At 31.9% G+C, this 13,505-nt stretch overlaps 1 protein-coding gene across 1 annotated transcript; it reads left to right on the forward strand.

Annotated features, from left to right (window-relative positions):
* Positions 1-5,774: 5,774 nt before the first annotated feature.
* LOC113713283 (floral homeotic protein PMADS 2) lies at positions 5,775-8,483 on the forward strand. The gene is made up of 7 exons (XM_027236968.2): positions 5,775-6,031; positions 6,151-6,217; positions 6,821-6,882; positions 6,999-7,098; positions 7,186-7,215; positions 7,437-7,481; positions 8,051-8,483. Exons 1-7 carry the CDS (start codon positions 5,844-5,846, stop codon positions 8,189-8,191), a joined length of 633 nt encoding a protein of 210 aa, XP_027092769.1. The 5' UTR covers positions 5,775-5,843; the 3' UTR covers positions 8,192-8,483.
* The last annotated feature ends 5,022 nt before the right edge of the window (positions 8,484-13,505 follow it).

Raw genomic sequence — 13,505 nt, forward strand, 5'->3', positions numbered from 1 at the left:
TTTGTATGGTATTAACCAAGGTGGTTCTTGGGTTTTTAATTTTAGTTTGGGTAATGGACTAAGAAAGGATTGTTCAATCCTAGCTTTTTGGTTTTCTAAAAGGTTGAAAAATAAGTTTGGAAAATAGACATTTGTCAGAGGAGTTTTAGGGATAAACTGGGTAAAGATTTAAATAGATCTTTTCCAGATGTTTGTGGGCAAACTGTGGGAATATTTTTGGGATGGGTATAGGCTGCTTCTTGGTCAATTTTGATTTCGATTTCATGAATGACCAATTTTACTGATGAAGGTTCAGCCTGAATCTCCTGTTTAGTAGCTTGCCATCCTTCATTATTTGTTTGAGCAGAGGGATGGTCAATCCTGTTCTTCGGATGAATGTGTTGGTTTTGTCTAGATATCTCGGATATCACCCTTCTTGGGATGTTGCCTAAATTTGTTTGAGAGGAAGATACTTCTTGTTTTCGAGACCATCTTTCTGGTTTATTGAAGATCCATGTCTCTTCGCTTTGTCCTTGTATTTGTTGGAAAATCATGCTTCTTCTGTATAAGTTTCCACCTTGAGACTTGGGTACTCGATATTAAGTACCTTCAACTTATCAGGCTACAACTGTTTATAGGTTATGAAGGAATATATAGATAATTTAGGAATTTCTTCCTGATTATTATTTGCAAACTTTTCCTTGAGTATTTTCAAGAAATAAGTTTATCATTGGAAGGGGGATTAAATTTTGAAATGATTGAAGAATTAGTGGTGCTTTGAGTTATGGTCTTAGTTGACTGGGTTTCTTGTCTAATAACCATAGGTTTAGTAAGAAGTTGAGAAGGATTTTTTGTAGTATCTTTTTTAATGATTGATTGGAATTTATTCTTAGTAATTCCTGTTTGAAGATTTTTGACAGCTATAGGTTTGACACTAGGTTGAGTTTTGGTTAGGACATTTATTGTGAAATCGCCTATGTCTTTTCTTATATTAAGAAAATTGTTTGTTGGTTGACCATAAATTGGAAGTTTTAAAGTATCAATAGATTCTTGGTTTAGTGTTTCTTCTAGGTTTGATAGATCTTCGGTAGAATCTGGTAGATCTATAAGTTTGTTTTTCAAGAATTTTTGTGGATCTGGTAGGTTTATAGATCCTGATATGGATTCATGGATTGAAAATAATTTTGGTAAATCTGATGAGTTTGATGGATTTATGGACTCTGCTGAGAGTTTATGAGAGGATTCTAGTATGTGGTCTATTTGAGGTAGATCTTTGGATAGATGTATAGGTTTTATAGTTTTTGACAAAGAGAATACAGGTTTTGTCATGGTTTGGACTGAATCTATGAGTTCTGGTGTGGACACCTGAGATGTTTGAGGCTCATACCGTTCAAAGAAATGAATGTGTTGTTTTATTTCTTTCAAAAAGTCATAAAAAGTTTTCTTGTATATTTTTTCAGGTTTCTCCCTGATATTTGTCAAAAAATTGTTTTCTTTTAAACTGGTTGTGGTTTGCAAAGAATTTAGATTTAAGTTTTTTTTGGTCAATCTGAAATTTAGGGCGTTTGTTTTCTAATTTCTTTTGAATAAGGATTGATTGCTCAATCCGAGCAATTCTGGTTTGAAAGTCATCTACTGATTTGTTGTTTAAAAAAGAATTGGGACATCTAAAATTTGTTTCACCAAATGAAGTCATAGGCAAAGACAAGTAAATAAATGATTTTAAATAATTAAATAAATAATTTAAAAATAAACAATCTTATAGTCCTCTTCTTTTTGGCACAGAATCCTTCAGGATCCATGGAGGATAACTACATTTCTGAACCGCTTATAAAAAAGATAGTGAGGACGCTACAAGAATGGATCTAATCTTTTAATCTTTTGAAAAGGATTAATTATGCATGACGACCATATTTCTATCATAATAAAGATAGTGAGGATGCTACAAGAATAGATGTAACCCTTTGAGATAGATTAACTATGCATGGTGACTATATTTCCAAACAAAATTATAATATTAGTAATATGAACCTATGAAACCAGATTTGATCTCTGAACACTTCACCGTCCTGGATCTTGGACCATAGGAACCTCAACATCCCTACAGAACTTACTGCCAAATCCTATAGCCTTACCGCCTGGACCGAAGGTTGGCAATTACAGGCTCCATGTCCATAAAACAGATCTAACTTTCATAGATAGGTACTATCAACATTATAATAAGTTTGAATACATTAGATAGTAATCACGAAATTAACCAGTCTCATCAAATAGATCTAAACTTGTAAATCTACACTAATAACATCATAAATAGGAAAGATGGTAATCACGAAATTAAGCAATCTCATCAGACAGATCTAAACTTGTAAATCTGCACTAGCAATATCATAATAAGCAAAAAAAAAAAAAAAAATAGCCATTATCCCACTTTTCCCTCTGGCTCTGATACCAGACAGGACGAGGGTTAGCCCCTTAAACCAGGAAAGTAAACATATATATATATATATATATATATATATATGTATGTATGTATATAGGGTATTAGATTTTTAGAATTCTCTTACCAATTCTTATCAAGTTTCCTATTGGTAACTCCTCATCAATACCAAAGCCTAATGGATAGTCCGTTAGTTGTTTAATTGAATTAACCATTGGATCGGATACCAACAGGTATAGGATTTTACTCTACCCATTGCCATCCCTAGATTTAAGAGTGAAGACGAAGGCTAGCGCCCAGCTCCAAAGTAGTCAATAATCCGCTTACTAAAAGGCTAATAACACTGGCCTTGTTTGGCAAGCAAGTTTTGGCCAAATTTATCTGTTACAAGTTTTTTAATAACTTTAACTACAGTAATCTCAAAAAATTTCTCAAAATTTTTAAACTATACATTTCAAAATATTCAAAAATTTATGCACTTCAAAAAAAAATTTTACCACTTTTACAGTAAGTTACAGTAAAATTTTAGATAAATATCCAAAAAACTCACTTGCCAAATGGTGCCATGTTAAGAATTCTCCTTTTCTCCTCTCCTCCTCTCTAGAACTCTTTTCTCCTCCTTCTCTCTAGAGTTCTTCCAGTCAAAATATCTTTTATTTCTCCTATGAGAGAGAGAGAGAGAGACCAAATTTGATCTTTTCCTATGGGAAAGGAAGCACTCTCATTAATTTTTAATTTCTCTTATTTGAATAATTCTCTCTTAGGGTTTTCAAATGAGGGATTTTTCTCTCTTAAGATCTCTTAGTGAGAGATTCTTTTCTTTTAAATTATTCTAGTGAGAGTTTTATTCTCTCCTGGATATTTCTTGTGAGAGTTTTTTTAGATTTTATTTTTTTTTGTGAAATTTGAGATTTTATAGATTTAAAATCTAGTTTTTTAGATCTGCAATTTCTCCACTGTTGTTATATCTAAATTTCTCTTTGAACTTGAACAAATTTTAATCAAATCAAATTGCAAAGTTTTTAGTGATTAAGGATGTTTGGTCTTGAAAGGTATAAAAGCAAAAATCAAAATACCAGCCACTAGGGATCAAAATGTGGGACCTTATCCATAGTTTTAACCTATCTTTTGTGACTTAAAATGTTATATAGGTTACGAATTTTTATTTCAGGTAAACACATCTAACCAGCATATGGAATCGCTAACGCTATAAGAGAGTGTTCAATGAAAGACAGATGTGATTATAGTGGAGAAACCTCTACAAATTTCTTTGAATTTTTATAATAAGGCACTAGTTAGTATGCTTAAAATTACACCAAACTTATCACACCTCCATTGCATCCTATATTTAGATATTCTTCCGACTTAACTTCAATTTTACCAAAAAAAAAAAAAGTAAAACCTAAGACCTCTGGACACCGATAACCAAACCCATTTTCTTTATAGTTCACATGTAATTGAAAGGCATATAATTAAATGCTTCTTATAATCCTAAAAGAACAAAATCTAAGTTTGTAGCCCAAAAAAAAAACACGAATTGTTACAGTCACTGCCTTATTTGCTAATGACATCCTTTCCACTTTTTGACTTTGTAAACTGAACAAAAGTACCTTTCCTTGCATTTACATACCGTTCCCTCATTATTGAATTGTACTAATTAAAATGAAATGGGTGGACAAATTTTAACTTCTTACATAAGTAGAAAAGTCAAGGGAAAAAACTCTGCTGGGATTACACAAGTGGAAGAGATTTTTGAACTGCTTTGAGAGAGAGAGATCAAGAAAAACCCAATAATAGTTACCAAAAATGAAAGTAATGAGGAGAAAAGAGCAAAACTGAGCTGGTCTTATGCCCGCTCACGAGCTATTCCTAGATCCAACCAAGGGGCTACTTCTTTGACTGATGAGTTGAGTCTAGACACAGGTTGTTTGACTTCCAAGATTATATTCCCTCTCCCTTGTTGTTATGGAAGCGCTTGAAAGCGCTTTTGTTGTCACGTCTCTTGACCCTTCATAGAGCACTCAATATGTATGGCCAAAAACGTTTGATTTTGATATGATTTGATGGTTAAGATTTTATTAACTCTCACCCTTTGGTGTTATCACGAAAACCCTAGACAAGACTTCTGCAAACTTTCAAGAATTTGAAGTGAAACGTGTTCGGGTGCTTGACCATTCCATATAACGTATCAAAGACAACTAGTTCTGTTTACACTTGTATTGTGTGTTTCCCAAAGCAATGGTGGCTGAAAGAACAAAGTAATCTTTGGAGAAATTACACTTTTGGTTACCAAGTATAATCAGGTCATGACTAGTTTAGCTCCTCAAGTTTTGTGAAAAATAACTTCAGGTTCATAGTTTTAGCTTTGTTGGATTGCAATTTTTCACCTAAATATTTTTATATTTTTCGTAAATATATTTTTAATTACTTTTTTACTTACATATATCAAATTATTAAAAATCCATTTTTTTTTTTACAAAAACTCCAAAAAAAATCCAAAAGGATTCTCAATTTTTATTAATTAATGGTAATTGACTAAATGGCTGAAAATTATACAATTAATTGTACAAAGCCATTGCATTTTATGCATATTACCAGATAAAGTCATGAAAAAGGAAAAACATTACAGTTAAAAAATTTTGCAATTGATAGGATTCATATTTTTCTTGGAGATATTACCTTGATCCCAACCTTCACAAGTTAGCCAATGTAACCAATTGTTGTGGGTTACTCCAAATGGAGAAGTGAAGGAGCTAGATGCTTTTCTGCACAAAACTTAGAGAACAAAATTGAATCGTAGTTAACACAATTGGACCAAACGTGTAAGTATATATATTCACTGTCAATATGAGGACCATAGAGTCATATTTAACACTAGTAGTTAAAAATTTATGAGATGGAGTAAATTTTATGTTGGTGGTGTAAAAAAAGTTATATTAGTAGAAAAATGGTAAATCAGTCTTAAAAACAAATTAAAAGTTGAAAAAAATCTTGCAAATCAAAAGTATTAAAACGGACCTTTTTTTCCTTTTAAAAATAACAAAATGTAGACATCAGTGTCCAGTAAATGAAGAAATTGATTAACACAAAAGTGTTGCATTTACCCAAGTATAGAGACAAAGAAACCAAAAGATAATACGGTGCAACAAGGGCTAAGAAGTGAAACAAACTACGAAAGCTAAATCATGATCATGGAACAGATATGCACAGATGGCTTGGCTTTTTCAAAAGCCCATAAACGAACCATCTTTGCTGAGGCTATCGAAAGTTTCTTGTCTACCAAACCTAGAATGGAAATGCCATTACTTTCTTCCCTTCTCCCTTCTTTTATATCTCTATTCTCTCCTCCTTTGATGCTCCAGGAAAGAGAAGAACTTAAGAAGAAGGTCTTGGTTTCCAAGGTGTGAAATAAATTAAAAAAAAAAAGATGGGGAGAGGTAAGATTGAGATCAAGAGGATTGAGAACACAAACAACAGGCATGTGACTTACTCAAAGAGAAAAACTGGGATCATGAAGAAGGCTAAGGAGATCACAGTTCTTTGTGATGCTAAGGTTTCCCTCATCATCTTCGGTACTTCTGGAAAGATGCATGAATATATAAGTCCTTCAACAAAGTATGTATATCATACACAGCTAGTTTTTTCTTAGGTTTATTGTTTCTTTGAAAATTTTTTTTGAACTTACGATTCTTGGGTTGATAACGAATTTTTTTTTTGGGTTTGATCTTGATCAGTTTGGTTGAAATGTTGGATGCTTACCAGAGGTCTACTGGAAAGAAGCTGTGGGATGCTAAGCATGAGGTAGTTTTGAGTTTGAATTTCTCTTTACCTAGGATGAATATGGTACAACCTTTTGTTTGTGTATTTCTCTGATATCATCTGGTTTGAGGGCTTATCCCTTGGGAAGAAGACATGGGTTTTTGCTAAAAATATGTCAAGTGACTTGAAGCTTAAATTCTATGAACAGATCTACAAATGGCTAGGGCTGCAGTCCTCTCTTTCTCTATCTCTCTCTCTCTCTCTCTCTCAAGTGTATTATCACTTTTTGATGATAAAAATGATTTAACGGAAAAGAAAACTATATGAGATGTTACATCTACTAACAGATCTGGTAATAATATGCTTTTCTCTCTCTTCCCTTTCCTTGCAAATTTTATGTTACTATATTCAGTTCCATTTTCTTAGCACATAAAAATGTCAGGCTTGTATAGTTATTAAGGATTAGATCTATGATAGCTCTCTCTTTTCAACTGGTTCTTTTTTCATATACCAATCATCTGATCCAAAGGGCTGAAAAAGTATATAATTTGGCTCAACAATATGTATCTAGTATATTCATAGTTCTTCACTCTCAGATCTATATTTTTCAGTGCTTATAGTAACTAATGTCGTTTTTTCCCTCAGAATTTAAGCAATGAAATTGATAGAGTTAAGAAAGAGAACGACAGCATGCAGATTGAGCTCAGGTAAAATAGATTTTCTTCTTTTATATTATCGTTATAATTTTGTTATTATTGTTATTTTTGGAGATGGGGTGATTTAATTTAACCTTTTAAGCTTTTTTTTCTGTGTAATGTTTCAGGCACCTAAAGGGGGAAGACATCACATCTTTGAATTACAAAGAGCTCATGGTTTTAGAAGATGCCCTAGAAAATGGGCTTGCAGGTTTACGCAACAAACAGGCATCTCTCTCTCTCTCTCTCTCTCATTTTTGCTCCATAATCTCATTTTTCTTTTCTCTTAATTTCTTCATTTTTTTGTTTTGACAGAGTGAGATCATCAAGATGATCAGGAAAACTGTACGTGCACATATGGAACTTGGACATTTTTGCTTAAAATTTTTCATATGCCTCTTTTTCTTTGTCTTTTATATCGTAAAGTAGTTTAAACAATATTGATATACGTTCATCTCTGTCCGGCGTAGCAACTGGATAATATGCCAGGATGGTAAATATATGTTAGTTAATTACCAAAAATAAATAAATAATAGTTGCTAATGTTTTTATGGTGAAATATACAGGGGGAAATGCTGGAGGAGGAGAATAAGCAGCTTCAATACATATGGGTGAGTTCCTAATTAATATTATTAAAGCACATTTCTGAATCTGACCGACAAAAGGAAAAAAAAATCATTATTGTAGGAAGTTTTTACAAATACATACCTAAGCAGTGAACTAGTATAAAATCATACTTGCATAGGAAAATGTACTTCAAAGACTCCTTTCAAGCAAAGGCTGCTTTTTCAACATGCTTGATCGTTATTTTGCTTCAATATTTTTGTGAAGTTTCACCGTCTTGAGCATAAAAAGTAAGTTGAAGATACTGATCTGCATATTTGTGATTGCCACAATGGTGATATATTTTGGCAATGCTTATCCTCCTAAACTAGGTTGTACATTTGTTGCCGAAGTAGATCATCGTAATCTGATTAAGATGATTAATTATCTGTTCGACCCTCTTGAGCCAATTTTGCATAGGTTCTAAGCTAGTTTTATCCCATGTTGGTGATGACAACAACGTTCCCTTGTAGTTTTTAATTACCTATAATAGTTAGAACCTTCTCTTGAGTGTGGGCAATCTTCTAGGCTATGATGCATAGACATTTTCATGTATGACTTCGTTTGTTATTTACAGCACCAACAAGAGATGGCAAATATGAAGGGTGCTATTGGTGAGAGGGATGATGTTTATCAAAGGGTCAGAGACTACCCATCCCAGATGCCTTTTGCCTTCCGGGTGCAGCCAATGCAGCCAAATCTTCATGAGAGGATTTAGAGCTCTACCAAAAAACAAAAGCATTTTAGCTAAGCTTTGCTGCTTGAAATGCAAGTTCTTAAGATTTCAGAAGTCTCCTTTGAGTAAAAGCTTGTAATAAAGCAAACTTTGATAGTGCTATGAGACTATATGTTGGATAGCTGTATCTATCTATGCATGTGATTTTATGTTGTTCTTTGTTTGTGTTTGTCTTTCTTTTTTTCATTGTTTTTCATCTTTTGAATCTGAATGGCATGTGTGTGGGCACTTTTGACTTGCCTTCTCTAATATTTAAGATCTTCACTTTTGTTTATTGATAGTGTTTCTCTAATATACAAGAACTTCACTTATGTTTAGCCTTTGTCGAATATTTAAGAACTTCACATTTGGCTCTAGTTTTCAAGTGTTTTAGTTCCTATTTTAGTGGAACTGATGTAGGTTTTGTGCATTCCATGCTAGGTTCTCTGGATCAAACTAGCCTTGTAACATCTTGTTCAAACACCTTATTTTGAAGAGCCAGGCACGTTATACGCTAGGAATCAAGTAACCAAACTTCCCTACAAAATTACTTCGTATTTTTGCTAGAATTTTAAAGACATCTAGGAGAGAATTACTCCTCTCCGGTACAAATGGTTCCCTCATGAAGGACCAAGGAAACAACTCAAACAAGAAAGAATGAAAGGAAAATAAAAACAAAAGGCCAAAAAAAAAAAAGTGAATGAGAAGAAATAAAAGAGCAAAATTAGATACATTAAGCAATTCTTGCAAGTTTCTGTTTATAGTCTACGTATACAGTTTCTTGCATGTAATTTTTTGATCTTTATATAACTACATTAGCTAGGATAGAGATAGGAAGCTCTTTTTCTCAATTGCACATCTAACAATGTATAAGATGTTCAAAATAGACATGCATATACATTCACTCGGTATTTTTGTTTATGGGTACTATTAGTCAATATGCTACATTTTGTTTCAAATATGCTAACATTTTTTCTAATCACCTTCAATTCATTGCATTTTAGGACATTCTACTTCTATAGAGTATACTTAATGAAGCATATACAAGATTCACAATTATTTTATAAGCTTGTACTTAAGTGGTTAGGAAACTGTTTCAGTTATCATTATCGTATAGCAATTGAAAGATCTCAATATCATTACTCAAAATTAAATTTGCAGTAAAAAAGTGGAAAGTTTTCACTTTGCCCCTTTAAACCTTAGGTTGGTATAGTTTTCCCTTTAAAGTTAACTTCACTTTAGCAGCCTAACATATTAATTTCTAACAATTTTACTGATAACACTTACTTGATATTCCCTTTTGCTATAAAATATTGATCAGCAGATGATATTACTATGATTTTCACCTAAATTTACAGTTAGATCTGCCATCTAATAATAAGCTCTAAAATGATAAAAATAAAGGATATCATATTTTCCTCTGAGCTCTCTCTCTCTCTCTCTCTCTCTCTCTCTCTCTCTTAAGGTGTGTATGTGTATATGTGCAACACCTAATGGAATTAGGACCAAGTCACAATTGAGAAAATGTTGTACACATTAGTTAGAAACTCATGTACTATTTTCTTAGAGCTAGGTACTAGAAATCGTTTCTCCGTGAAAGTTGGAACAAGTTGGTTTGCCATTTTTTGGAGTTTTGGTATAAAAATATACTGTAATGATTTAATTTATATAAGGTAAAAACATAATTGAAAAATGTGTTCACGAAAAATAAAAAAAAAATTCTTTCAAAAATTGCAATCTAAACAAGGCCTTAGCTTTTAAGTGTACCAAAAAATTGAATCTTTTTATTTTTTAGTGTATGTTCTAAAATTAATATAAAGTTAAACTGTCCAAAAAGTATGATCATTCCAATATTTTCCCTAAATTTTGCATGAATTTTATAGGCAATTCTCTTAAAGAAACTTGAGTTGAGTCAATTATGACATTATTTTATGATGTATTGAAGTCCTAAAATTTATAAGATAAGGAGAGGAGAGAAAAAAAAAATAGAAAAACAAACAGTAGAAATATTTTTTTTTTTCTATGTATCTACTTGTAGTTGCTAAGTCGTGAGGCATAAACCCTAAACCCCATACAAAAATAATAAGAAAAGGACTAACGCTCAAACTCAAACGAGTTGAGAAATCTTTGCTATCAAGCTCGTCTGAGCACATATATTTAATTATGGCAAGCTCGATCTTGACAAATCCTATGCTTTTGATTCACTGGCAAGCAGACGATGTTGGGACCAATAACCGCTAGGCTCCGTCACTTAGATAAGGTCGGGAGAGGAGTCAATGCGGCGGGTTCCATCACTTAGATCTTTTTAATAATTCAATTCAATACTTAAATTTAATGAATTCAAATTTTAATATATTCAGACGCGTTTGATAATCCAAAATTGAATATTTAAATTAATTAAATGACACTGAATTTTTTAGGTAAAATTTACTCTAAAAAAATAAGTGATAAACTATTCACTTATCACTGAATGTGCTATACAATCAAATGTATTTGATTTAATATTTAACAATTCAATAATTTAATAGATTCAGACTTCAGATTTCAGATTTCAGTTTTATCAGATGCACTCTTAGATAAGTTCGGGAGAGGAGACTCCATCATTGGCAAGCTCGGTCCTATTATTATACCCTTTCCATCCCAATTTGATAATTTTGATTTTTTTATGTAATTTAAGAAAAATTAGTTAATTTTATTAGAAGGATAAATCTAATCTACTATTTTTTTTAAAAATACCATTACATTGAAATAGTCTTACCCGAGAAATTTCGAGTCCTACACGACAAAATTTCTTTTTCTGGGCGGATTTTATGATTTAATCTAATAGCCAATTGGATACAAGATGCAATTAAGCGACCAATTGGCACCCTACCGGTCTACCCTACCCTACCCTACATGGAAACCGACATTTTTGCTGTATTTTTTTTGAGATAGTTGTGTAGTAGTCTATTTTCTGTTTTGTCTTTTGTCACATATTTTATAATATTCTTTGATCATACTCCATTCTATTGTATGGTCATCATCAAATTTATGCCACAGATTTTTTGTGCTTGCTAATGAACCTTTTTTTAATCAAAAAAGTTATTTATTTAATCCATTATAATAGGATCCAATATTCGACAAATAGGAGCTGGTGGGTTAAAGTTTAAAAAATTTTGTTACGCGGTGTATGCTCTAAAATGTTTAAGCTTTAAGGAAGTAAAGTTAGCATAAAAGTATGGATTTATTATTATCTTTTTGTTTGTTCATAGAAAACTCTAAACCTTGTGGACTAAATACCTCAAAGATGCCCGGTTCATATCAAACAAAAAATAAATAAATAAATAGAGGGTCTTGGGGTTTACTTTATGTATTTGGTTTTTAGTCTTTCACATTCTTTGTTATTCAACATCTACCCGTTATAAAATCATCGGGTCTTGGTCCAATGGTCAGGAAGAATCTCTTTAAAACTCTCTCTCTCTCGTGCACTAGTAGATCGGGGGTTCATACCCCGCATATTTGTCTAATCTGGTGATTCTTCTCTCAACCCTCGTACAAATCTCCTTAGACTCTCCACTCCATAAAGTGGGAATAGACATAATTTAGATAGTTGCCGTTGCAAAAAAAAAAGAAAACAAAAAAAGCGTATATCTACCCCTTTACAAGCATGTTCTTTTGTAATTTATCCAGTCTATATAAAATGTTTTAGCAAGTTTTTGATGTATTTTTGAATGGGTTATACTAGATTGATAGTACATACATTAATAGATTTGGATGCATATTATTGTGCAAAATCATTATTATATTCTTTAATTACTCTTTTGTATAAGTTTTCAGAATTAATGCAAGAGAATTAAACCGGCTATTATGTGGACCTGTTGGTTTGCTTAGCGAAGTTCAACAAGCTGGAACCCGGTCTAAAGCAGGAAGCTTTTGTTGGCTCATCATTATTTACGGATTGGGCCAAACTAGAATTTTTGGAAATTTGATATTTGTTGAATTTGTGTTTTCAATAATTATACAATTAAAATCAATATATGCTTAATACAATTAAAAAGCTTGTGTAATATGATAAAACTATTGGTAACAATAAGACAATTATTCGCAAATGACTCTTAACAAACATTGATAATTAGAAGAACAACTAAGAAATAGATGTAGCGAGTATAACCCGAAATTAAGGTTAAGCTAAACTTGCCCTTAAATGTTGACCTCAATCACATTGGCTCAACCGCGCCAACTTTAGATAAGAAGTGGTGCTTAACACATATTAATACATTATGCTAATCTCTTCGAAACTCAACACGGTAAAGAAATTAGTCAAGTGACTATGAGCAAATGAAGAAGAGCACTGATTAAATCTAATTATATACTTGTTAATAGGGTATCTTGATTATTAATAAGGTTTATTTGATAAGGGCTCGAAGATACTTGTTATGTAGGAAAGTGTTAGCATTTTAGGAGAGTAAATTACATAAGAAAAAAAAATTTTAAATACAAGAGGGGCAATAGAATATTAACATGCACTATAATTGGGAAACTATGGCCTTGTGTGGATTGCATTTGTTGTGCAAAATTTGTTGGTTTTTGTGGCACAATAAAGACATAGAGTCCATCTACAACATTGAAAATCACTGGCATTCCTATGCAAGTATGGCAATCCCACTAGAAAAATGAAAATCACTAACATTCCTAAGTAAGTATGGAAATTCCTAAAATCAATCTTTTAATTTATTTTGTGGTTGTGGTGGGCCATCGCTTAGTATTGAATTTAGAGTTCACCTATAAAAAAAATTAAAAATTATAAAGAGATGTGTTATCTATTAGTTTATTTATATCACTATAGTAGACGTTGCTAAATATAGGATTTTCCAAATTGATAAATCCATTTACAAAAATGACCAAAAATTACAACATTTCACATAGAAGTCCCTAATCTTATCCCATCATCAAGTGTTCCTCTTAACTTATATCTTATCCATTACGATTTTCTAATTTTCTCTCCATTATGATTTTCAAATTTTCTCCTTAACTATCTCTAGAAAGAAAAAAAGAGAAAGAAAATATTAAGATTCTAGTAAGAGAAAACTACTAAGTGAAAAAAAAAGAAGAAAAACACCTTTTCTTTTTCAAAATTTGAAAAAGCCCCTTTTTCTTTCTCTCTCATCTCCACACTGCTTTATTCTTCCCACCCATTGAGCCTATTTGGCAAATGAGTTTTTAGTCAAGTTTGTTTTCTACCAATTTTTAAACAATTTTAGTTACAGTAACATCAAAAAACTTCTCAAAATTTTTAAATTACAAACTTCAAAATACTCAAAACACACAAAATTTTTTT

The sequence above is a fragment of the Coffea arabica genome, chromosome 10c (genome assembly GCF_036785885.1).
Source record: "Coffea arabica cultivar ET-39 chromosome 10c, Coffea Arabica ET-39 HiFi, whole genome shotgun sequence".
Lineage (NCBI taxonomy): Eukaryota > Viridiplantae > Streptophyta > Magnoliopsida > Gentianales > Rubiaceae > Coffea > Coffea arabica.